Genomic DNA, 26,816 nt, shown 5'->3' on the forward strand with positions numbered 1-26,816 from the left:
TATTGTATAACAACTACAATTGAAAATTAAATTTAAATAAATAAATAAATTGAAAATTTGCCGCCCCAAAAAGCTAGTAGGTTTCAGAGCAAGAAGTCAGCTCTGGGGACTCTGAGTGTGTTAACCCTACCTTTCCACCTCAGTGCTTCCTGGGGCGCAGAAACTGAAGATTTTCCGGGGAAAGTAAAGAGGATTGAATAATTATTTGAGGAAAGAGTGATCAAAATAGTCCAGACAGTTGTCCTGAAGATAATAAAAGGTTGATAAACTCCATGAGATCAAAATCATGTCTACACACTAACTGTTTCAAAAATTGAGATATAATTCACATACCAAAAATTCATCCTTTTAAAGTGTACAATTTAGTGTTTTTGGTATAGTCACAAAGTTGTTAGCCATCACCATTATCTATTCCAGAACATTTTATCGATACCCCACCCTAAAAATAAATCCTATATCCCGTTCTCTCCAGGCCCCCATCCCTGAGCTACCACTAATCTACTTCCTGCCTGTATGGATTTGCCTATTCTGGACATTTCATATAAATAAAATTATACACTATCGGGTCTTTTGTGACTTTTTCACTTAGCATAATGTTCTCAGGGTTCATCCATGTGATGGCATGCATCAAGTACTGCATTTTTTTCTACTGACGAATAATAGTCCATTGTATGGATTTCCTACTTGTTAATCTGTTCCTTGGTTGATGGACATTTGGGTTGTTTTCACTTTGGGGCTACTATAAATGCTGTTGTGAACATTCATGTACATGTTTTTGTTTAGTCATATGTTTTCAGTTATCTTGGATATATACCTAGGAGTGGAATTACTAGGTCATATATTAACTTTCTGTTTTAACTTTTGCAAGAACTTCTAGACCAGTGGTTCTCAACCTTGGCTGCACATTAGAATCACCTGGGAATCTTTTTAAAACCCTGATATCTGGGCCTCATCCTCCGGAAATTCTGTTTCTTTGTTACTAATATTGTGGCCCCACCACATAACAAAGAAATAGAATTTCTGGAGGATGAGGCCCAGAAATCAGGATTTTAAAAAGATTCCCAGGTATTTCTAATGTGCAGCCAAGGTTGAGAACCACTGTTCTAGACTGTTTTCCAGAGTGGCTGTCTCATTTTATATTCCTATCAGCATTGTATGAGTGTTCCAGTTTTTCCACATCCTCACCAACACTTGTTATTTTCCTTTTTTTCTTCCCCCAGCTTTATTGAGGTACTAGACGCCCAGTGCACGAAATTCGTGCACGGGAGGAGGGGGTCCCTCAGCCCGACCTGCACCCTCTCCAATCCGGGATCCTTCTAGCTATCTGGAACCACTGGCTCCTAACTGCTCACCTGCCTGCCTGCCTGATGCCCCTAACTGCTCCCCTGCCAGCCTGATGGCCCTAACTGCTCTTCCTTGCTGGCCTGATCCCCCTAACTGCTCTCCCCTCCTGGCCTGATCTCCCTAACTACCTATTTGCTTTCCCTTCCTCTCCATGCCCTTCGGACCCCTGGTGCAGGTATGCTGAGAGCTCTCCACCACGGCCCCACCCCCTACTGATTGGTCGTTACATGACGGTGTCCCAGCAAATTTGCATATTCGTCTATTATTGGTATAGATAATTTACATGTAAACATTTAACAATTACAGCCATCCTAATGTATGTGAAGTGGCATCTCAGTGTGGTTTGATCACTAACTTGTATTTTCAGCACACAGGTCTGGGCACAGGATAGTCTCCATATTGAAAGGCATAAAAATTGCAAGAGATTCTAAGGAAAGTCTCAGAATGACTGGTTTCTAATCTTTAGGAAATCAAATTTTAGCATGAGCTGCTTTTTTTTAAAATACAAACTCTGTCAAGAAGTAGCATGCAAGTTAATTTCTAATGGGGTGATAACATTGAGTAGATGGTCACTCTTCTTAGAGTTTAGAAGAATGCCATGTGCACCTGGGATAGAAACTTAGGCAAAGGAAAAGAGAGCTCAGAAGGAAACAAAACCCTTTTCTTTCATCTCCATTCAAGTTGAGTGCCCAAGTTGTGACTCCTGTGGTTGGCTTTAGCACCTTTACACCTTGCATGCAGTCAGATGCCTGGTGCTACATGATTGCCTGTATAGGAGAGGTTTTCAACAGCAGTGTTCTCCAATTCCATGTGTTTCCATTAACAAAAGAAATATCTCTGTGAGTTCCTTAGGTACTTGCAGAAATACATACTAGCTCACTAGTAGCCAGAAGCATCTGATCTGTATGCCTCAGAGCCCTCTGACAGTCAGGCATTTGCTTTTAGGCAAATAAAATATCAGCTGCCATTAAACGGCATATGGCAACAATATGGCCATTCCCTCTCTGGGGACCAACATCTCCCCAAAAGAGATGGTACTTGAAATAGGAGATACTTTTCAATGCAAGACCCCTATTGCTCCCACCCAGGCATGGTGGCTGGAGAGTGGGCTGAGTGCCATACACAGAAGGACAAACCAGATCAAATGTGAGCATAGGGGACCAGCTGCCCAGCCAGCAATGGCCAAGGGCGATTTGTCCTAGACAGCTGGGTCTGTGGTTAAGGGGAAGTAGCATCCCTAAGCTGGTCTGGATTAGCTCTGTAAAATAGAAAACAGCCCCCACAGCCACTTAAGAAGAGGTTGGGCTGACTGCAATTGCGTACAGTGGTGTGCAGTGAGCGGAGGGAGACATTGAAAGTGAAGTCTCCCCCCGTCTCGTCTCAGTGGAATTCCCTCGGTGAACGGGGTAAAATAAAGTGCCTTGTCTCAAAATGGATGATGAAGGTGTGGAACCCAGTTTAGTGGGTCAACTCGTGTTCCAGTGGACATGGGCAATTTGGGGAAAGGGGCGCCGCCTCTGCAGAGGACACCAAAAATGGTCAACAGAAATGGCCTGATCCTGAAAGCATAGCCTACACCTTGCTTGTCGTAATTTAGGGGAACTATACAGCAAATCATCAAGATGTGATACTCATCCTGGAATTATACCTTGTGTGTTACTAGTTTGAATATAGTCGGTCAGGCTCATCAGTTTTACATCAAGCCTTTAACATATGAGCTTGCATTTCTGGGCCCTTGAGTTGACTATCAGCATGGCCACATCAATGAAATCACTGGCCGTCTGAAAACAGAGTTCACATGTAGAGTGAGGGGAGCTTTGATTAGACAGCATCATCTAAAAATTCTTGTCAACTTGATCGTTATTTTTCCACTTGGGTAAACCTCTTGATTTGAATGCATAAAGGCCATATATTATTTCTCAAAATAATTCTAAGGCTCTTATATTGTAAAGAATAAAATAAAATAGGTAAAAAGTTAAAACTACAAAAATATATAGCGAGAGATATACATTTTTATAGAGCCAAGAATAACAAGGTAGGGAAACTTCTCGTTTCCAGTAGATTTTGTTTGTCTAAATTGTATTAACCATGAAATTTAATAATGCTTTATTATGACACTGAATAACTGAATTAACACAAAATGTTAAATGCCTAGGAAAGTGATTAAATTGTGTAAAAATGATATTATTAATGCTTTTCATAGAATATGCCTCAGAAAGTGTACTGTTAAAAAGGAGAACAACAGAAATCACATGTTTTAGTGTCAATCAGGTTTTCTGGAATGCCTTTTTACTCTAGCCGTGGCTGTAACTGACAGGACAATATCATCCTTTGCTCTTTGTGCTGACAGTCTATAAATTCCATGACAATTGGCAGCAACAACTAGATCAGTAGCTGCATGAACAGCCGGAGGTTGTAGAGTTTTTTTCCAAGACACTTTGCTCCTAGGAGGTTGACGCATACTTTCCAAATTAGAAAAGGAGCTTTCTCCATCAGCGCTGAGTTGGGGGAGTGTTCAAAAGGAACCTAAGCATTTGGATGAAAAATAAAAAATTTAGTCAATCATCCAAACATTTGCCACCATTACATCAAACATCAGGGCACTTAAAAACATCTCAAGAAATGACCGAATTCTAAACGTTACATCTAGATAATTGAGATCATACTTCCTTAACGTTTCCATATGAATGATAGCATGTTAGACGTGGCATACCCTGGAGATCTGGTTTGAGCCTTTATATATATATTCTATAACACAGAGACTATGTAGTATAATTAATGTATTCAGCTTTAAAAATTAGTGGGCATTTAAGACTCACATAGATACTCCTTCACTTCTAATGTTTCAAATATAAAATAAGTATGTCCACTCCATTCCTCATGGAGATATTGTAAACGCTGGTTTGCAGTAAAACAGAGTAGCCTCTGGTGACAGAACTCTAGTGCCCCAAGGGGTTGTTACTCTTTGTCAGCATTAATTTGACATTTTATCAAATGTAGATAGAATTCTGAATTTGAGATGAGGGCTTTTGTGACATTTACAATTTTTTGAAGTGATTGGGTTAGCACTTAGCGGGCACTCGCTGTGATGAATGAAGCGTAAACAAACAAATGAATGAAAAAGTAGGAAGTAGAGTTCTCACTTTGTGGGGTTGGAGTCTAGTTGATTGCTGACTGTGTGTTTCAGTTTTGTAGAAATACCCACAGTGTTCATTTTTCTCTGGTTTAGTCTCTCAACAAACTGTGTAAGTTTTGGAGCAGTATTTGCTGGGATTTAACTGAAACGCAGAAGCAATCAAGTGGTCAAATTCTAGATTTTTCTAATTCAGTGACATTCCTTTGTCCATATTGATTGGAGCTTTGGTAAATTCAATTGTTGGTACCACCTGGATAATTTTAAGTCTTTCTGAAGCTTTAAAGAAAACATTTCCAACATAGCTCAAGCAACATAAGAATTTCATCAATTGAAAACTAAGAATCATTTCTGTGGGATGTGTAAAACAAGAAGCTGACCGGCATTATTTTCTTTTTCTTTAATTCAGTATCATTATTGAGAGTTATTCTTGAACTTTATGAAAACCAGATTGGAGCACACATGCATGTTCTCCATTGAAACATGTTCAAGGAATTGGAACTGAAAATCATTCAAACTAGGAAAACATGACATTGAAAAATAGTCCACATTCTTTAATCTACCTCAGAGTGTCTGAGACTGTTTTTGACTAGAAAGCCTTAGGCTGGTAGCAGATCTGATTTTTTTAGAAATGGGTGTTTAGCTTCCCAGTTAGAAAGAGGTCATAATTTTTCCCCCCAATCACTTCTTTACTTTGCTGGCTTGTCAGTTACAACCTTTGATCCTTTTTGTTGCTCAGAAAGCTATGATTTCTTGCTGTTGTCCACAGAAACCCAAATAGTGCCTGCCACTCAAGGCCCTGTCTTGTCTGGCCCAGGTGACCTCTTCAGCCACATTTCCTACTACTGGCCTCTTCCATGCAACCTCTTTCCCAGCCAAACCATACTGTGGGCTGTTCATTAGGCTCTGTTTTGGTGCCTCTAGTCTTTCCTTCCCATTATCCATCTCTGTTTTTTATTTCCCTCGCCACTTGTTTTTTTGTTTGTTTGGGTTTTTAAAAATATATTTTATTGATTTGAGAGGGAGAAGGAGAGAGATGGAAATATCAATTGGCTGCCTCCTACACACCCCTACTGGAGACGGAGCCCATGACCTGGGCATGTACCCCAACCGGGAACGAACTGGCGACCTCTTGGTTCCTGGGTCAACATTCAACCACTGAGCCATGCCAGCTGGGCTCCTCTCTCTTTGTTGAACGTTCATACTTCATATATATTTCCTTCCATGCGGTCTTTCTAACCATCCTGCCCTTTCCACTCTCCTCTCTTCTCTTTCTTAGCTAAAACAAATCTTCCCCCATCTTACACATGTGCTCCTATGATTTAGTCATGGCATATACCACATTCAAGGCAGCTACTTATGTTTGCAAGTTGTGTCCTGTACACTTGCAGGGTGTTGTGAGGACAAAAATTCACCTTACTCCGCTTGCCATGGCACCCACCCACCTGCATGACTGTGTCTGTGCAGAGGCACCTTTTTCAGTTTCATACAAAGGCATGGACTGGCACGGATGGATTAGCAGCAACTTTGCCTGCCTGCCTTTTTCCTTTACCAGGGCACAAGTTCGTGGAGGGCAGTGACTACCTTTGTATTCCCGTCATGCCTGGTATAATGCCTTTCTTACACATAAGATCATTTATTGAATTTAATTGAAGGGATGAAATGTATGTATTAAAAACAATTATTTCTGCACATAAACACAAACATGGAAACCGCTACAGGAAACAAAATGGACTTCTGAGCTGATGTGGACCAGCCAACTTGTCTGATTTTAAGTATATCATGTCTCTGTCTCCACTAAGCAATTTCCTATAAAATGTTGTGCCCAGTAGTCTTTTGTGGAATTTCAGAAACCACATTCACGACGCTATGACAGGCCATGGCAGAGTTGGACTGAAATCCATTTCTGACTGTTTGTTAAAATAGGCAAAGAATAACATTAAGAATTGTCTGAAGTGGGCAGGATAAAGGTCAGGAGAATGCTCATGGGAGGCGAGGGAATTTGAGGAGGAACCGGTTGGATCAGCCTGAGGTCAGTTCGCTTCCTAGAAGTCTACACGAAGCCAAAAACAGAAAAAGCACCCCATCTTGAAAGCCTTCAAAGCCTTGCCAACCCTGTCCATAGTATAACTTGATGTGGCCATGACCTGAAAGCAGAGGATGGCTTTGTAAAGTGGAGAATTAATATTAGCTCTGATACAGTTTTATTGGTCAATGGGAAATGTCCATATAGCAAGCTTTCCAGACCACAAAGCAATGATGTGCATCAGATAGGTTTTATGCCTATTTGATGACCTGGCCAGGACTTCAGATTTCAAGTTTCAAGGAGTAACCATTGGCCACCCTCTCAAGGGAAAGTCTGTGTACAAAATGTCCTGCTCACTCTGCACTTGGTCATTGCTCTGTTTTCCAGAATGTGTTGGGTTTATGTAATGAACTGTTTTCTCTTCAGGAAGAAACAAGCTTTCTCCAAGCCTTTCACGGTGCTCCTCTCTCCCCTTTTCTTCACAGTCCTCTGTGATGTCAGTCTGCTTTGCTCGGTTCCATCCCAACTTGGTGGTTGGTGGGACGTACTCGGGCCAGATAGTCCTGTGGGATAATCGCAGTCATCGGAGGACGCCAGTGCAGCGGACACCCTTGTCAGCTGCTGCACACACAGTAAGTCAAGCTTTTGTCACATCCCCTGTTGGCCAGCCAAGCCCTGAAAGAAGGGATAACTGACAAAAGTATAATATTTCAGTAACTCCAAGTTCCAAGTATCTAATTTATAGTGATTAGATCCTGACTGACTAAAATAAAGCCGAGTGCCAAGTAGGCGGAGGAAGCACTGGGTTAGAGAAGTCTCTCAATAATCTGCAAGTTTTAGCACATTCAAAGGATTTCTTTGGATGTCCCAAAGGTCACCTTGGAGGGTGGATGCAAGCTAAAAATGGACAGAGGGAGAAACTTTAGGAAAGGCATCTGTTAAATTGTTTCCTAAACAAACCCTTCACATTTACATGTTAAGATAGAAAGTCATTCTCAAACAGACCATGAAGAGTAAGCATTTCATGTGTCTGGATGGCACATGAGACGTTTGCCATAGGCCTTTTCCACTTGTGATTGGAGGGAGTGCTGTGGCTTTAAATTCTGGAATGCATGATGTAAGTCTCAACAGTGAAGTCTGCAGTGACAAAATAATCCCTAAGGTTAAAAGTTAACATCTCAAAACCATTACCCATAATTTAGCAGAAGAGGTTTAGTATAGTGTTTGGAAGACAACTACTCTGTCATTTCCTTTAAGAGACTGACAGGTGTATTTAGCAATTGTTAAGAGGAATGGGAAGACAGGCATGTCTCCATCAATCCTTGCTACCTTGACATTCAGGGTAACTGATGTTCCTTCTCTGAAATGCCCAAATTATGCCCAAGGAAACAGCTCTACTATTGTTTCAGTTTCCTTAATGTGGTTGCCTCACTTGTTTCATCTGCTGGCCTCAAAACCACTCTAGCTTTAAAAAAGGACTGTTGGCTGTTTTAGCTAGACCATGAAGAGGAAAATTCTTCCACTCTTGTAAGATTGACAATGGGAAATGACAAATACCAAGTTAGTCTTAATTCTTATTGACTGGGGCCCAAGACACACGCAGGTGAAACTAGTTCTTGGGGATCTTGGGAAATTGCTCAGGCCTACCCCATTTCTCCACACTAATAACAGAAAATTGTGACCCATGAGAAGATGGGCTTGGTGCAGGTGTTTGCTCCCGTAGCGTGAAAACACTTCTTGGCTCTATGTGTCTATCTGGTGTCTTTGCAAGCATACCTTCCGAAATTTCAAAAAATTACAAAGCCAAACGTTAGATTATTTAGCAATCAGCTTTTGGGGAGAGTCAAAATCCAGCTCTTCCAAAGAGTTCACCTTTCTTTGTCAAATAGCTTAGGATGTGATCGTCACAAGGAAAAGACAATTATTGCCAAACAGTGACATTATTTCTGTTAGAAAATAAAACAACAATGTCTTCTTCTCTTTTGCTGTATTTTGTTGAATCCATAGCTTAAAATGTGCACAGTCAATTTTGTGACTGTCTTTCAACTTCCACTAATGCCTGGCTGATTGGTACCAGGATCAAAAGTGGTTAAGGAAAAAGAGGTCCACCACAGATTACTAACTAATTTCCTTTCACACCCACCACACATATGTATTTGAAACAACAGGAAACCCTAATTAAAGCAAAAGCCTTCTGCCACACAGTAAGTTTATTCCTAAAATAAATAAAAACAATCTGGCATCTAAACAGGAAAAATTAGTTCTACCAATGCTTTTTTCTTTTCATTAAGTATAGTTGTGTATGTCTGTGTCTGTGTATGAGTAGACATGCCCACGTGTCTGCTTCTGTTCTGGTTTCTTTACATCTCTCTCTTTTCTTTTAAACTGAGTTTTATTACTCATGAAAGCAGAGGCCAGTAGTACTGATTAAAGCCAGGGAGGGGCTACCACACATATTCCTTCTCTAGGCATTTGACTCTACACATTCTTCTAGCTGCCTTTTTCCCTACTATACCCATTCATGGGAGTCCTAGTCCATTAGGGTCTTGGTGATTTGTGTTGATGCTCCATGGTTAACAACAACAACAAATAAACCAGTGGACTCTTGCTGAAAAACCCTATGTAGATTTTAGGTCCATAACACTGTTTGGACCTTGCTTTCCCATCTTCAGGGATTTTTAATTTAAAAATTTGGGGTGGCATTGGTTAATAAGATTACATAAGCATTTCAAGTGTATAATATTATAATACATCATCTGTATATTACATCGTGTGCTCATCATCCCAAGTCTAGTCTCCTTCCAACACCATACATTTAATCCCCTTTACCCTCTTCATTCTCCCCCCTACACACCTTCCTCTCTGGTAACCACTATACTGTTGGCTGTGTTATTGAGATTTTTTGTTTGTTTGTCCTGGTCATTCCTTTGCTTCTTTCTGTTTTATATTCTACATATGATTCTTGTCATTTTCTGCCTACCATTCTTCAGTTTTGCTAAGTCTGCCCTTTTTAGGTGCGAATTCGTTTCACCCATTCTCCCACTTGATTTTCATGCAGAGCTTTGTAGGCTGTGTGGCTCAGGGCTTGCATTTGCGTACTGCTTCAGGTCCCACACACCCCAGGAGAGACTTGAGGAAAAGCATTGTCCACAGTCCCCCCACCAGTTAGGCCCTTTGATATGAAGGAACCTGGTCAGGATAACATTCAGTTTCAGATCTCCCATGCGAGATCCACGAGAGCTGGTTCATTGGAAAGTTTCTGTAGGAATATGGTATGGAAAAGACATAGGGACTTAGTTGACTGTCCATCAACTGGGTAAAAGAGATGATGTGATCGCCAAAGCAGCAAATGTAATCTTAAGATGCATTAATACAGGCATATTTTTTATCACATGAAAAGTGACTATTCAGCACTCCCTGGATTTCTAGATTCTCTCAGAGTATAGGTAGGTTTTTTTTCTCACAACTCCAATGTTGAGAGGAACTCAGACAAAATATAGCATATTCAAAAGATTGTGACCAGGATGGGGAAGGTATTGAAAGCCAGGTACTCAAGGAACAATTGAAGGAATTGGTGATGATTAGTCTAAGTAAGACAAGACTGAGGGAGGAAGGCACAATAACAAACTAAATATTGTTTTGAGTTGACCAGTATAATCCCAGAGGGCACTGTACTGAAAATATCTCTTTGAGCTTTCTTTACCCCATTGGTGGAAGGAATTAGTGCTAAAACTAACTACCCCAAAGAAAGGTGTTTAAGCAGAGTTTGGACCACCACTTGGTAAAGGCAGATGAACAGCTGGCCTAAATGATTATTATGGTCCCTTCTGACCAGGAGTTTATATGATAATAACAGTTTGGGAACCGTTCTTTATATAATATCAACTTTCCAATATTAAATATTGTTTCATTGTCATTGTGGCTAGGTATAATGGACAGTAACTCATCAAGAGTAAGACTTAGACTGTCAGCTATTTGCACAGAGAAGCATCAGCTAAGCTGTGGTTTGGCCACTGATGGCTAAGCTGCTTGAAATCTAACCCAAATTGCTGCTAGGTTCTGCTCATACTAACCTTCCATTTAGTATTTAATGTGCAGCTGCAAATGATTTTAGGCTGCCATTTAGGATTCTACAGAGTGGGATAACCTACTAGAGTTATGACAGAAGGTTAGAGAGCATCTTTCTTATGACTCCTGGGATGTATACATGACCTTTCTCAAGGTCCTGGCCAAATCTAAGCCTCCATACTATGGCAAATCATGTTTTGAAAAATAAATCTTTCATTTTCTTAGATTTTGCAGTAACATAAAAGAACATAATTTTATCTCACGAGGTGCATTGTGCCAATAGTTTCCACCACCGACATCTCTCCCTCAAATGAAAGAGGCTGATGAATATTAACCACTTCTTATAAAGAATGTTAACAAATGTTTGGCACTATGACCATAATGCCTTAAACTCCAGATTTAGTAATACTTATTCCTTCCAAAAGCCAATAGTTCTCCCCATTTGAAGACTGGCTTTTTCCGTCACTCTTGGTGAGGTCAGATGCCAAACTGTGCAATGGAGACTCATTCAAGCAATCCAGATTCACCTCCCTGCATGGCTTCTACCCACCAAACCTCCCTTGCTCTATGTAGCTTCCTTCAGCTCTGTTGCACTGCATCTGACTGAGCACAGGGAAGCTTTGCGTTTCCACCACTATGTGTTGCTGACAGAACTTTTATTTTTTTTATTATTTTTTTTTATTGCTTAAAGTATTACAAAGAGTATTATATATGTCTCCTTTTTTCCCCTCGCCCTTGACAATCCCCTGGCCTCCCCTACCCCCCAGTGTCTTATGTCCATTGGTTATGCTTATATGCATGCATACAAGTCCTTTGGTTGATCTCTTACCCACCCCCCCTCCTGCCCTCCCACCCTCCCTGACCTTCCTGCTGTAGTTTGACAGTCTGTTCGAGGCAGCTCTGCCTCTGTATCTATTTTTGTTCATCAACACTAATAAAAGAGAAAAATGGTAATTGGTGTACGAGCTACCCTTTTCATTGGCTAATCAGGGCTATATGCAAATTAACTGCCAACAAGATGGCGGTTAATTTGCATACCTAGGCACAATGCAGGGAGGCGAAAGGGAAAGCAGGAAGAAGCCCCCTGCCACTGACAGTGATCGGAAACCCAGGGGCGAGCTAAGAGCTGGGGGGCAGGGCAAAGGCGGCCTTGGGGCCGCCTTTGCCCTGCCCCCCAGCCATGATCAGAGAATCAGGCGCCTTTGCCACCCTGGCCAATGATAGCAGGAAGTAGGGGTGGAGCCAGCGATGGGAGCTGGGCACGGTCAAAGCTGGCAGTCCCGTGAGCTAGGTGTCCCTTGCCTGGGTCTAAAGCGAAGCCCACGATCGCGGGGCCGCTGCAGCTGCGGGTCCCCACTGCCCGGGCCGGACGCCTAGGCCAGAGGCGTCAGGCCTGGGCAAGGGGCCGATCCTGCGATTGGAGGGTGATGGGGGTCAACGCCTGAGGGCTCCCAGTATGTGAGAGGGGGCAGGCTGGGCTGAGGGACACTCCCCCCCCCCCACACACACCCAGTGCACGAATTTCGTGCACCGGGCCCCTAGTAAGTTTATAATGGTCTCTATTATCCATGAATGAGTGAGATCATGTGGTATTTTTCCTTCATTGACTGGCTTATTTCACTTAGCATAATGCTCTCCAGTTCCATCCATGCTGTTGCAAATGGTAAGAGTTCCTTCTTTTCTATAGCAGCATAGTATTCCATCGTGTAGATGTACCACAGTTTTCTAATCCATTCATCTACTGATGGGCACTAAGGCTGTTTCCAGATCTTAGCTATGGTGAATTGTGCTGCTATGAGCATAGGGGTGCATATATCCTTTCTGATTGGTGTTTCTGGTTTCCTGGGATATATTCCTAGAAGTGGGATCACAGGGTCAAATGGGAGTTCCATTTGTAGTTTTTTGAGGAAACTCCATACTGTCTTCCATAGTGGCTGCACCAGTCTGCATTCCCGCCAGCAGTGCACAAGTGTTCCTTTTTCTCCACATCCTCTCCAGCACTTGTCGTTTGTTGATTTGTTGATGATAGCCAGTCTGACAGGTGTGAGATGGTACCTCATTGTTGTTTTGATTTGCATCTCTCGGATGATTAGTGACTTTGAGCATGTTTTCATATGTCTCTTGGCTTTCTGAATGTCCTCTTTTGAAAGGTGTCTATTTAGATCCTTTGCCCATGTTTTGATTGGATTGTTTATCTTCCTTTTGTTAAGTTGTATGAGTTCCCTATAAATTTTGGAGGTTAGGCCCTTATCAGATATGACATTGGCAAATATGTTTTCCCACGCGGTGGGTTTTCTTGTTGTTTTGTTGATGGTTGACAGAGCTTTTAGAAAGAAATCAGGTTCAAATCAAAAGTGGCAAATGACCTGAGGCTTGTGTTATTGTAGGATTATGTCCTTCTTTAATCCTTGTTTTGGAGTAATGTGTTTAACACTCAAATGTAAGCATTTCCTCCTGGGTCGGAGTCTGATCCTCCATGTTTATGTTTTTGCAGCATCCCGTGTACTGTGTAAATGTTGTTGGGACCCAGAATGCTCATAACCTCATCACTGTCTCTACTGATGGTAAAATGTGTTCCTGGAGCCTGGATATGCTCTCAACGCCACAGGTGGGTTTGTTTTCCCCTACACAGAAAAGCATCCTGGTTAAAAGAGATACCTGCCTAATGGAACACAGTTCCTAAAAGCCAAACCCTCACATCCTATAGGAGCTAAAACCAATGGATGCACTTGAAAGAGTGGGCCCTGCTTTCAGCAGTCTCCTCTTGAAGCCAAAACCCATTTCCTTTACCACAAATCATGTAATTATTGTAAGACGTTAATCCTTAGGTCAGTTTCAAGTGAAAATGAAATAATCCATTTTGAAGCATAGTAATTATAGAAGTTGCCTGTGGTATGAATTGTACCTACCCTACAGAATTGCTAAACAGATATAAAGGAGGCGGGAGCTCAACAGAGCAATCCCTCTGAGAAGAGGTAACCCGGCAAAACAGACACCCAGGCCCTTCCTTGTATTCATTGCCTAGACGACCGCCTGTGTGTATAAAGAATTTGTCAAACCATCTGTTTTCTCCTCTGGAATGTTGTTAGTATGGCTCCTGCCATTCCTTGCTCAACGAATAAGAAGTCAAAAATGAAATAGTTCCAAAGATTTCAAACCACTGCTGATTACAGTAATGGGAACCAAACAAAGGAATAGAAGGCAAAAGACGGATGGGTGGAGGCATCTGAATGCAACTTGCAGAATATATGTATGTATACATACACACAGGAAGACATTACCTACACACACAAACACGTACACACAAATATTCTCACATTTCTTTGTGGGGAAAAAGTATTTAACTCTCTTCCATCTAAAATCACAGAGAAGAATTTATTGCCATAGCCTTAGATAAAAAATGTGAGGAAACATCAAGAAAATTGTAAAAGATATCTAAGAGATGATTCTCAATTTTAATATTCCTATTCCCTTTCCTGGAACAATGAATGACCCAAGAATGTCTCTCTCAGTTTTAGAAAACATGGAAGTTTCAAGATACATAAGGAAATGTGGAATCTATAAAGAACCTCCCAGAAGTCTCCACAAAATACAGATGTAGAGAATACTAAGGCTAAATAAGTTTTTTAATAATTTTTTGGGGAGAGGGGAGCTAATAAGCATCTTACAATTTAAGTTACTCTGTTTTTGCTGACTTTAACATTATGTAAGTCAGGAGTTGTGTGTGGGTGGGTATTTTATGGCCTTGTCTTAAAAGTCTCAACAATATGTTCTTTTTAAAAGCATGGAGATTGTAAACAGATACAAGAGCCAACTCTCTAATTAGGAATTTTTAATTGCCCATTTTGCTGATTAAACATGCATTTGTTTTGGTTAAAACCAGTGGTGCAGGGGCTCCAAGACCGTTTTTGTTAGCTCTAGCGCGCCTGCATGGTTTTCTTACCGATGACGTGTTCCTGTCTCCATACAGAGATTGAGGGTTTCATGGCATGGCACCCTCTTGGAGCCCTGGTCCCTCTCAGTCCCAAGTGGGAGACCAAGAGACTGTACCTTCCCTGCCGCTACTTTTGTCGACGGGGCACGCCACTGGGTGGTGCAGTTCCCTGTTTTACGTTGTCCCAGGGTCCCCTCACTGATGCACTCACTCAGTGGGTCTCAGTACTGGGAGCATGTCCTATGAGCGCATGGTCTGTGCTGCCCATGGACTCCTTGGCTGAGCTGACACGATTTACTTGTTTTGGGGAAAAAAGGACCAAATTCACAAGCAGCTATAATGACATGATCCCCTAGGGCCTAGAATGATTTTTTTTTTAAAAAAAAAATACTTCATGTGCACATAGTAGGCTGTTTGATGTAAATAGCAAAAACATTCATGGATGTTAGTCATAATTACTCTCCACTGTCATGAAACTTGATTCAGCAGAATGTGTTTTAAACTGCACTTTAATTCCCTATTTTAAAAAGTAATTTCAAATAAAATAGAGACTCTCATTTACTACTCTAAACCCTTAGTTAAACGCTGCTCTTTGCAGGCTTCTAGCCTATACACCCAACGGCCGCCCTGCATGAAATCTAGTCCCGGTTGAAATCTGTTTTTTTCTGACCTGAGTGACAACTTTCTGGTTTCAGTCCGCGGAGGACACACACTCCGGCTTTGACAGATGGGCTTTCGTACATCTGATATTAATACATGTGTCGTCTCACGAACAATTGATTTTGAAAATGTTTGTAAATACAAGGGTATTGTGTGTTTTATTAAAGCCTGGGGCTGACAAGTGTAACCATTACAGTATTATCTTTAGTTTCTGCACCATTAGTTTCAAAATTCTCACCTGTCATCTCTGCCCGACTTAAGAAGCAGCCGCGCTGATGAAATCCAGCCGCCTGAAACCAGAGAGACACAGAAGCCCGCGTGTCAGGGGCCGCCCGGCGTGGTTTCTGGCACAGCCGGGGTCTTTTGTAACGCTGTGTGAAAAGCAAACAGACGATTTGGCCAAATGATTTTTCCGTGCTATCTTTGGCATGGCGAGGAGTTGACAGAGGGAATGTAACCGCGTCGTGTTTTGGTAGGAGAGCATGGAGCTGGTGTACAATAAGTCCAAGCCTGTGGCTGTTACCGGAATGGCTTTCCCGACGGGAGACGTCAATAACTTCGTGGTTGGCAGCGAGGAGGGGACGGTCTACACGGCCTGTCGTCATGGAAGGTGATTTTGTTTGCTTACCAATGACGTGTTCCTCATTTCCAAAAGGTCTGTGATCGCATTCTGGGTTATCACCACTTGCATTCTGAGCGGGGTGTTTCTGAAGAGATGCAAGCGACACCTCGAGTCTTCATGATCCAGTATACAGCATCCATGTGCTCTGGGCATTAGCCTTTTGTAAGCTTTTGATGGCTCACACTGGCTTGAGGAAAAAGACCCCAGCTTCTTAGCTAACCATGTGAGACCCGGACTCCCTGCCCCTTTCCAGCCTCAGCCTTCAGGCTCCAGCCACGCACCCAGTAGGGATAAGAGTCCATGAGTTTGTACATGTAATTTCCTCCTCCCTGCCTGGCGTGTCTCTCCTGTTGGCCTGGATAATTCCTCCTCACTTTCCAGAGCCAGCATGGAGCTCATGCCACATGGAATCTTCTCCAAACTCTTTTGGGCAAAGGAAACCATTCCCTCCTTTATGCTTCCATAGAATTTTCACTCCTTTATTCATTCATTCCTTCAAGGACTATTTGCCAAGCACCTACCATCTGCCAGACACCATTACATCATAAGGATGCGGTAGGAACAAAACAGACGTGGAGTTCATATTCTGGTTGAGGTTGAAAGACAATTAACAAGTAAATATAGGATTTAAGATGCTATGCACTACAGAGAAATGAAAGTAGAATAAGTGGGATAGGACTAGAGGCTGTCAGATAGACTTGCTATTTTATATATTTTTATGTATGCTTCTGCAATAATATTAATCTCATTTTATTTCAACTACTCATTTCATCTGCCATTTTGCTCTTGCTATACTATTTTCATTTCATCATTGATTCCCCGCCTGGTGCCTGGCATCTAGTAAAGTGGGGAACTAAAAATCTATATGGGGGATAAAGAAATGGCAATATCCTAATACTATAGAGCAGTACCCAGGGCCCTTCCTCCCAGTTACAGAGGCTGGAATAGTATGAGATACATAAGCCGCTATGAAGTTTCTAGATGCTAAGAACTCTGTCTTGATTGAGAAATTGGCCAATGCCCCCTGGAAAGCCATCAGGGTAAAGTAGAATCCAGTAATTTAGACTAGATTGTAAAATTGCATGCAAGACTTAATGAGTAGCCTCACGTCTTTTGCAAGGTTCACTGTGTTCACCTTGGTGCATAATTTCTCTCACTTTTGTTCTAATTCGATTTATTTTTCATCTCTTGCACTCATCCTTGCCTACTTAGATGTAATGAGGAACCAAAAACTGTTCCAAGTTTATACTCCTGTGTTTGTGTGATTTGTAGAAGTAACAAGCACCCATGGCTCAGCTATGTGGTTTTTTCCATGTACACAATACGAGCTGCGATGTTCCTACTGCTCTGGACATAGTAACAAGCAGTATTTGCCTTGCTCACATGGTTTAAAGATGACTGGGAAGACCTGCCTCCTGGCTCCATGTCGAATGGTCCTACGTCATCAAAACTGGCTAAAACCATGCATAAAAAGATCTGATAAAGTTGTTCATTCATGCAAATGTTCACTGCACACCTACTGTGAGCATAGTGCACTGCTAGATGCTGCCGGGCATGCAGACATCCTTTAACCTGGCTCCTAGCTTCAAGAAACTGATGATGGCGGCAAAGGTAAACACACAACTCTCTGCGATACAGGTCAAGTGTCACAGGGGGCTTGAGAGAGGCACAACAGTGGAGTGGGCCAAACGGGAGTCATAGCTTTGTCTGAACATTTATTACTGTCAACAGGGCATAGGTTCCATTGACTTGATCCAGGACCTTAATTATCTGTGAAGGCTACAGAGCGTGTTCATTGATAACTTTCAGATTTATTTGTTGGATTCGGTAACGTGAGTAACCTTTTCCATGGTGAATATTTTTGTCCTGTGGCTACTGTGCTTTCCAAGCACAAACAGAATGTGTACTGTAGTTCCAAAAAAGCACGGTGTCTGTGGTACACACCACGTATCTTTTTACAGCGCACTTGATTAAGCTTTCACACTGGCCCATCCGTCTGAAATAGAAAGCACAGATCGTCGTCGTGAGGTTGTAAAGTAGGAGGCATTTGGCTTTGTAGTAATTTTTAATGGGTCATAGAGGGCTGTGGGGAAGAGGGGGGCGGGGTTTCTGTTTTTCGCCTAACTCAGAGAAGGTGCAAATCTACTTCCATAAATTAAACCAAGTCCTCATTTTGCACCCTATAAACCTTTTCAGGATGCTGTTAAGGGCAAGTGGAGCCTCACCAGGGGCCACTTCAAAGATCAGTTCCTCATGTTCATTAGCACAGACTTAAAGGGTCACGTGGGGAACTGCTGTTAGCAGCCTCGCTGGGCAGAGTTTGGGTGCCCGTTGCAGGGCACACACTGCAGCACCTTGCTCGTGATTTCACATTTTGCTCAGCACATTGACGTCCACTGGTGCTCCAGAAGCCCAAATGTTTTAATAACTCAGTTCGTTTTTACTCTCAGTAACATAATATTTAGATTCTACAATCCTAACGTATTTGTCATAGCACGTGGATTTCTAGCATACGGCACTTTGCTATATTTTCTCATTGGGTATGATTGTGTGCAGACTAGTGTGTGATATAATAGGGGCCTGGAAATAATGCTGGCTCAGTTAAATAAGTGACATATGTCTGTGGATAACTTTCTAAATGTGTATCACTCATTTTCAAATGTGTTAGGAAAAAAAGGCTGATGTTTGTCTCTTTTCCTTTGTTATCTGTTTCAACAAACATTTATTGAGCACTTATTATAGGCTAATGTATTATCATAACAAGGCACCAGCCCTTAGGGATATTATAAATTTGTAAATTTCTCTTCTGCTTTCGGTGAAAACATCATTTTGTCCATATTTCATTTAAGTTATGCATATTTATTTTGCAGTGGCAAGGGTTCCCACAAAGTATTGCTTGTTCGGGTATGTCAACCTAATTTAAGAAATTTCCTTGAAAGAGTAAATATACTTATATGAGATTGTATGGAATTTTATGGCCAAGGGGCTCCACAGAAGAAATTAAAATGAAACATGTGCAGAATGTGATCACAACAATAGAATTGTCTTATTACAAATATGAAGCTTCTGAGATCTAAATATATATGATTTTACCAAGGTAGCTGCATCCACAAATGATAGGATTTGAGGAACTCCTGAAAAAGGATTAGATGATGAAATTTTATATTAAATTCTGAAGGTTAAAAAGATTACGTTGTACTCTATTGCTTTTTAATTACCAAAAGTAGTTTAGTATTTTCTTTCTCTCAAGACACTGTGAAAGTGGTTTCACTTTGGTGGTGTAAATCTTCGGGAAGTAGTCATGCAGAGACAAATTTGTTTTTTAAAGTAACAATAACTTTGCAAAGATCACTGAAACTCGGCTCATGTGTGGTGTGGTTTTTTTCATGCAGCAAAGCAGGGATCGGTGAGGTCTTCGAAGGGCACCAAGGGCCAGTGACAGGAATTAACTGCCACATGGCAGTGGGCCCCGTGGACTTTTCACACCTGTTTGTCACGTCATCATTTGACTGGACTGTCAAACTGTGGACCACAAAGGTAAGAATTCCCGGAGTGAAATGCTCAGGTAACACAGAGGTGCCCAGGACAATTTTTGCTCCCTGGGGGCAGGTAGGAGAATCGGAGGTCTCTTCCAGGTGACCTGGCACTGGGATTTGTACAACTTCCTAATGAGCCCCGTCTGCCTCAAAACTCCTTTCCTGGGCCTATTTTACATATTTTGAAATATATAATTAATACAGTCCTGAAAACACTCTAATTGTAAAAATTTAAACAATTCTAATGATAAAAACTGAAGTTCTTCACCAACACTAATCCCACCTATGACACCCCCTTCGTTGCTTATTATCCTACCTCCCTCCCCAGAGGTAACCTCTGCTGTCAGTTTAGTGCTGATTGCCCCAAGCTCTGTAACCTTCCTTACATACATATTCGCCTATGGAAATAATACGACTTGGGACTGGGTTTTGTTTTTTGATTTGGGGTTTTTGTGTTTTAGTCTTTGGAGTTTTTTTAAGCTAGTAAATTGCACTGTTATTGTGTTTTCAAAGGTAATTCTGACCATGTTTGGGAGCATGATAAAGGCAAAAAATCCTGGAAGGTGGCTGCAGTAACTGTGCAGGGAGACAGTGGCTTAGATCAGTAGTTTGAGATGCAGAGAAGTAGGTGGATTTCAGAACCATTTAAGAGGTAGAAGCCACAAAAACTGGCAGTTGATTTTGATACAAGGAAGGTGAGAGAGGAAGTCAGGACAAAACCCAGGTGTATGACTGGGGCAACTGGAGATTTGTGGTAGCATTCACTGCAATGGAGAATGCCAGGAAGGGCACGTCAGGGAAGAGTGTTGCACTGGTGGAATTTAAGGTGCCTGGGGGCACAGTTCACTATCTTAGTCAGGCAGTTTGATATGTGGGACAGAAGCAGAGAGAGCACTGGATTGTAGGTGTGCACTTATTTGCGGCCAGAATAGCAGTGATTAGTACAATCCAAGAAGTGGATTTTAAAAGAAATGCTAAGACACAATTCAGAGAAAGAGGAATACTTAGGAAACAAACAGGAAAAATGAAACTAGAAAAGGAAATTTAAAAGTAACAACTCAAGAAATAGAAAAATTGGGATTCTTTTTGTTTGTACTTCGTGGGTATTAATGAAGAGGAACTGTGTAAATAGGACAGAATTGGCTCTTAACTGTGTGAAAAACAGTCTAGAGACAAGAATTCCAGTTATAAAGCTGGTTTGACCATCCAGGTAAGAACCAGAATTTTGGCAGTGGCAGGGGCGGGGGCGTGGCTTGTATAGAGAACACAGGTCTGAAAGAATCCAGCAGACAATGGTGACCAATTGATTTGATTTGTGAGGAGAGTCAATGATGATTCTGATATTTCTGCCTTAGGCATGAGAATGAAGGAATGGTGGTACCAGTGATGGAAACAGGAAATAAAGGAGGAGGAGGAGGAGCAGGCTGAGATTGGGGGTAGAAAATTAGCAGTCTGGAGCATGTCTGGAAATTCCTAAAAGGTAATAAAACATATTGGAGCTCAGGGGCAAGAATGAGTTAAAAATATAGTTATGACAGTGATCAGCATATAGTTAGTCCAAGGGAGAAAATTATGAGTAGAATGTGAATTTGAAGAGGAGCAGGGGACAGTTTTGGAGCTACTGATGCTGCAGGTTTGGAAGGATTACACAGATTGGAAAGGCAAGAGGTAGGTGGCATTGACCTCAGTGAGAAGTTTCAGTGGAGCAGTGGGGACAGATTGCAGATCTGTCTTTGCGGAGTGAGAAGGGAAGACAGCAGGCACAGAAAAGATAGACTCCTCTTTCAGACACTGAGCTATGAATGGAAGGAGATAGAGCATTGCTAGCAGGGACAGCTAGGCCAAGGAAGGATTTGATTATTATGCTTTTGGAGAAACTTGAGCATGTTGGTGGCCTGCAGAGAAGGAGCCAATGAAAATTGTAGATTGATAGTGGGTGGTTTGAAAAATTGAGAAAGGTGATATCAGGTGTCCATGTGGGGATGCGGTGGGGAGAAGAGGCAGGACACAGCTAAGACTAGAGGAAAGACTATGGATAGGTTTAGTTAAAGGGAAGTGGAGAATAAGGGAAGGTCTCTATTTTCTCATTGAGGTCAGAAGCACACTTATCTGCTAACACTGATGGGAGCTGGGATGTGGCAGGGAGAGGAGAAAGACTTAGATCAGGTCTTGCAAGAGATGGGACATGGCCCTGACTCCAGAGGATGTCTGAACATCACAGACTTAAGGAGCAATTGGGGCTAAATATCAAAGATGCATTTTACAGGTGGTGTCTAATTTAACTTGTACAAGAGCACTAGGAATTGTGTAAAATCTCTATCATTGAATCTCTTAGGTCTTCAGAAACCTCCTGAATCTGACATTTAAAACTGCCCACACTCTGTCCCCAAATGAATATAGCAGGTCTACAAATTCAGGTATGGGAGATGCACCACTTCTCTTTAATTCTAGGTAAAGGGTTCTCAAAGTGTGTCCCTTGATCATCATGGGCTGCATTACCTAGGACTAATCAGAAATGCAAATTCTCTGGGCATCACTCCAGACCTTCTGCATCAAAAAGCCTGGGGGTGGGGCCTGGCAATCTGCTCTAAACCAACTTGAACTTTTATTTCAAATTCCCCATCTGGCAGAACTAAGTGGAGCAGTTCTGTTATTTTGAGGGTCCCTCCTTTCTCCTCTCAGTGAAGTCAGAGGGTTGTGTTTGGGAACTAGGGTTCAGGGTTCAGACAAGAAAATGAAAACCAATGTCCCACACCCCAACCAGGTTTCCTGATCTAATTAACACCCTACTTGCTCTGGTGAGGGGGTTGTACTGTGAGTATATCTGAAACCCCAAATTTATCATGACATTTTGTGGTGATATACTGGGAACAATGGTTACACTTTATACTCTTAACAGCACTGGCTAGTCTGTCTCCTCATCTTAATCTGAACATGCATAAAATTTAAAGGAAATGGTGGCACCATCTCTAAAGATTACTAATCACGTTTGCAAGACTATGACTAAAAATAACCTTTATTTGAATAAAAGGGAAAAGTGAAAATATAAATATTGATTTGGAAATAGTGGAAAACAAGGTTTTCAGGGTTTTTTTAGTCTTGTTGACAAAGAATTTTCAGATAGGTGCAGAGCAGAGAAAAAAAATGAGATGAGTAATTATATTTTAGTCCCTTCTGACTAAAATGGCTACCTTAGTAATCTTTATTTTAAACTCACTGAATAACTTGGAGTCCTCTGATCATGTAAACAAAGCTGAAGAAAGTTAGCGGAGGCATACTGGATAATTGAGGTAGGGAAACCTTCACACTTAAGATTATGTCTCGGTCTGTTCAAACTGCAATAACAAAATACCATAGACTCGGTGGCTTATAACCAACAGAAATTTTTCTCAAAGTTCTGGAGGCTGAGAAACCTGAGATAGAGGTGCTGTGTTCAGGTGATGGCTCTCTTCCTGGTTCATAGCCAACTCCTTCTCACTGTGTCCCCACTTCTGGAAGATATTTGGGGATCTCTGTGGAGTCTCAGATAAGACACTAATTTCATTGGTGAGGGCCTCACCCTCATGATCTAATCACTTCCAAAGGTCCCCACCTCCTATTATTCTCATCTTTGGGAATTGGCATTTCAACATAAGAATTTTTTTTTTGGGGGGGGTGGGGGGTGGGGACCACGAACATTCAAATCATAGCAGATTACAAATCAAATAACATAAGGAAGAAGTCTTCAAAGTGTAGAAAGAGTTGGTGCTGAGGGAAATAATATTTTGAACTAGTCAGAAGTCAGATTTAAAATGTGGCTTCAATATGATGCTTTGTGCATAAAAATAAGTATAGCTCAAAAAGGATAACCAAAGGAAATTTAAAGGAAAGCCAAACAACAGGAAAACTCTGTACATTCCACTGACCAAGAATTCACATATCTAACACAGAGATAAAATATTAGGAAAGAAAATCTGTCTTCCGAGGGAGAATGTAATACTGGAATTAGCATATTGAGTGAAATGAATCTAATCTCTAAGCCCATAGGGAAGTTCATATCCATGCACTTTGCATAAGTAATGTGATTGACAATAGCACTTCACACTGTTTTAAAAAGAGAGAACTGTGATTTTAAAGAGCAAGACTAAAAAATAAAATTTCTCTACGCAGGATATTAAAAACACTACAGTTTAATAGAAAAAGTATATTTGGAGAAAATGCAGTCATTGTCAATTCTCTTTGTGATTTGAAAACTTAATATTACAAATACCTTCATATATGGTTTTATTTAAATTTTCCATGAAGATTAGACAGAACTTTTGATTTGGAAAGGCTAAAGGAAAAATATAATATTGAATATTTTGGGCTTCTGAATAGTCCCCAAATAGTGGATTGGTTCTCAAACATCAAATAGCCATGCTGATTATTGGTGGAAAATTAATCTATCGAACAGTATTATAGAATATTGAAATTTTAAAATGATTTATTTTCTGGTTTCGTTAGCTTAATTGACTGAATAAGAGAAAATAATTATGTTTTAGTAATAGAGGCAGATTCTTTTTTTGTCAGAAACTTAAGGCAATATAATTAAGGGCATAGCTTTATTTTAATTATAATAATGCAACCATTTTTGATAGTGATAGAAACTTTCTTCATCATCTTAATTATCAACATATTTTATTTTAACTTCATGCAAGCAAAGTAAATAAACTATATGACCTTGCTTCAGTGGATAGAGAGTTAAAATAGAAACATGTGTAGAAAAGAGTATTGTTATGTTGATTATTTAGCATCTAGGCAATACATGGGAGAATCCAAATGAATAGTAGAACAACCAGATGTTTGCTAATTGAGATGTGGGGGCAGGGTGGGGGAGATAAAGTAGCCTGGCCCCTGTGGCTCAGTGGTTGAGTGTCGACCCAGGAACCAAGAGGTGACATCACCAGTTTGATTCCCAGTCAGGCACATACCTGGGTTATGGGCTGGATCCCCAGTAGGAGGCCGTAGCCAAATGATGTTCCCCTTTCTCATTGATGTTTCTATCTGTTCTCTCTCTAAAAATCAATAAAAACACTTCTTAAAAATAGAATGTAGGCCCTCTACCTATTCACATGAGGTCTCCCATCTCTATATGCCCAACTTTCCCTTCCCTCCATATTATTGAAAACAAAACAAAACATAGACACCCACCCTTGACCTTGATGTCCCTTTCCCATCCTGTATTCTGACTTTTCCCACTGAACTGCAGTTTTACCTCCTACAGTCTACCTGTATCCCTATGCTCACCACTAAACCTGTTCCTTCAAAAGTTGCCCTGACCTCCTTCTTGCCTGTTCTGTGTCATTTTCCTATTGTCATTTTGCTATTTCAATGATGTTGACTAGTCCCTGGGAACATCCTTCTTTAAATACATCAATGGGGCTATTTTTAAGTGAACAGTAAAAAGCTGTATACTTAAAAGTCTATCCTTGGTGATCCTTTTAAAAAAATTTAAGAATGCATTGCCTGAATAAATTCTCTTGAGTCCCAGCTTTTACCTTTTACTCTATCCTAGCACATTAAATTTTGCATCCATCAAGAAATTCTGGAGTTGATGCTCAGAAATAAAGTATGAACTCTTGGCTGGATGAAAATATTCATTATTCCACTCAGCTTTTCTGTTTGCTGAGGTTTGGGATAATGTTGTTCCTGTGCTGTAGTTTAGCTTAGTGGCTGGACAAGTTATGAGTCTTTGGGCTTTTGATCATTGCATCCAGTTTGGAACGTTTCAGTGGATTCCAATTAAACATTGGGTTCATATTGATTTTGGTTCTGGTACAGCTTCTCAAGGACTAAGGTTCTTGATACTCTTTGTGTGTTTGCCAGCTCAGTCCCTTCCTTTCAACTTCAAAGGGTTCATGTTTCTTCTGCTCATATTGATAATATCCTCCAAATCCTTTCTATACTAGAACTTTGGCCCTAAAATTCCATTCCTTTATGTTGACTGGTCAGGTATATGGCCTGACTTCCCCATGTGTTGGTATTTGATGGTGATCCTGGACAGCACCCTGGGGTGCGATCATCCAGAAACCTTTCAGGGCACACCTTTGACTGATGGAAATCCGTGACTTCCTCCAACTACAACTTGACATTGCATAATCTGTCCTAGCAGTTCACATGCATCTTGGTCCTCTAGCCTTTTAACAAAACAGTGAATCTGAAAACACAATTTTCTAAGTGACACAGTGGTGATAACTTTGTACAAATTAGAAAGATAATCTTCCATTTTCAAGCAACTGCTGTGAAATCAATAAATAATAAGTATTATCTATTTCAGTTTTATATCCTCTGTCAAGTTTAAAATATAAGAATGGCTATCTTGGCTGATTTTTTCCCCCTCTTACCCACTAGAAAGGAACGATAATTTGAGTTTTTATGAATAAAAGAAATGGGAAAATTTTGTTTCTAAGAAAAAACATTACTTATTATATTTAAACATATTCATTGAAAATGATTATGCATTGAAATAAATGTTAAACATGGCTATATTATAGCTAATGTAATAAAAATACTTTTGTCTTGTCCAATGAATCATCACATTTAGTATATGTAGAAATTTCACCCATAATACTGTGAGGTTCTTGAGAATAGGCCCATATTATTTTGTCTGCCTCCCCAGTACCTTACAGTCTTGGCACCTGGTAGGTACTGAATAAATCATTGAATTAATACATGAATGAATAACCCCTGGGTTTTTTAAACAAAACAAAACACATATATTAAAGAAATATTGTAGCAAATATTTAGTTAGCAGTGGTTTTGAGCAGTAAGATGCATGGCCATAATTTAGAAATATAATGATTAGAAAACTGAGGTTAAGCTTTTAAAATTCTATTAGGAAATATTTAAGAAGCTATAATTTTGGGGAAAATATCTAAGGCAACCATCCAGGCAGGAATAGAGTGGCCTCCTAAATATTTTTCTTACAAAGTAGATGAGTAGAATTCCCATTAGTTTGGGAGAATGATCTAAAGAGCTGGGCAACATGGTGTGTGTCTTTAGCCACCCCTTCCACTTAAGAGAGTATTTGTCCAAGTGAGCAAGGGAAGAGGCTCCTGACAGTTACCACTTGGTACACTGTGGCCTAGTTACATGCAGGAAGCTCTTTCTAAAGGTATCCCTGGGAAACTCTGTCTCTTGTGGGATGTGGTTCCCTCCAGTAAAAGGGGGCTTGACTCTTCTCTAAACCATAGTTTATATGAGAAATTCCTCACTAGAACTAAAGCAGTATAGTTGGGATGGAGAGGGAAATGTTCTAAAAAAGCTTCTCAAAGTAGGTGACATCCACGCTGAAGTATGAAAGAGTTAGTTAGGTAAAGAGAGGAAAGGAAGGGCATTTAAGCAAAAGGAAAATAATATTAAAAAACGGAAGCATGGAGTAGTTGATACTCCAGCTCTGTGACTTCAGAAAAGTTACTTTACCCCTCTGTGCTGCAGTTTATTCATCTATACAATGGGGATTAAAATAAAGGGTA

At 40.8% G+C, this 26,816-nt stretch overlaps 1 protein-coding gene across 4 annotated transcripts in view; it reads left to right on the plus strand.

Moving 5' to 3' along the window:
- DYNC1I1 (dynein cytoplasmic 1 intermediate chain 1) overlaps positions 1-26,816 on the plus strand; it is a 283,514-nt gene that overhangs the window by 206,011 nt on the left and 50,687 nt on the right. For all 4 annotated transcript variants that reach the window (XM_059712374.1, XM_059712376.1, XM_059712375.1 and 1 more), the window contains 4 exons: positions 6,989-7,135; positions 13,066-13,179; positions 15,642-15,775; positions 19,180-19,324. In XM_059712374.1, the coding sequence (XP_059568357.1) occupies positions 6,989-7,135; positions 13,066-13,179; positions 15,642-15,775; positions 19,180-19,324 (540 nt within the window). The remainder of the gene's footprint in view (positions 1-6,988; positions 7,136-13,065; positions 13,180-15,641; positions 15,776-19,179; positions 19,325-26,816) is intronic.

This window comes from Myotis daubentonii, chromosome 10, assembly GCF_963259705.1.
Source record: "Myotis daubentonii chromosome 10, mMyoDau2.1, whole genome shotgun sequence".
Taxonomy (NCBI): domain Eukaryota; kingdom Metazoa; phylum Chordata; class Mammalia; order Chiroptera; family Vespertilionidae; genus Myotis; species Myotis daubentonii.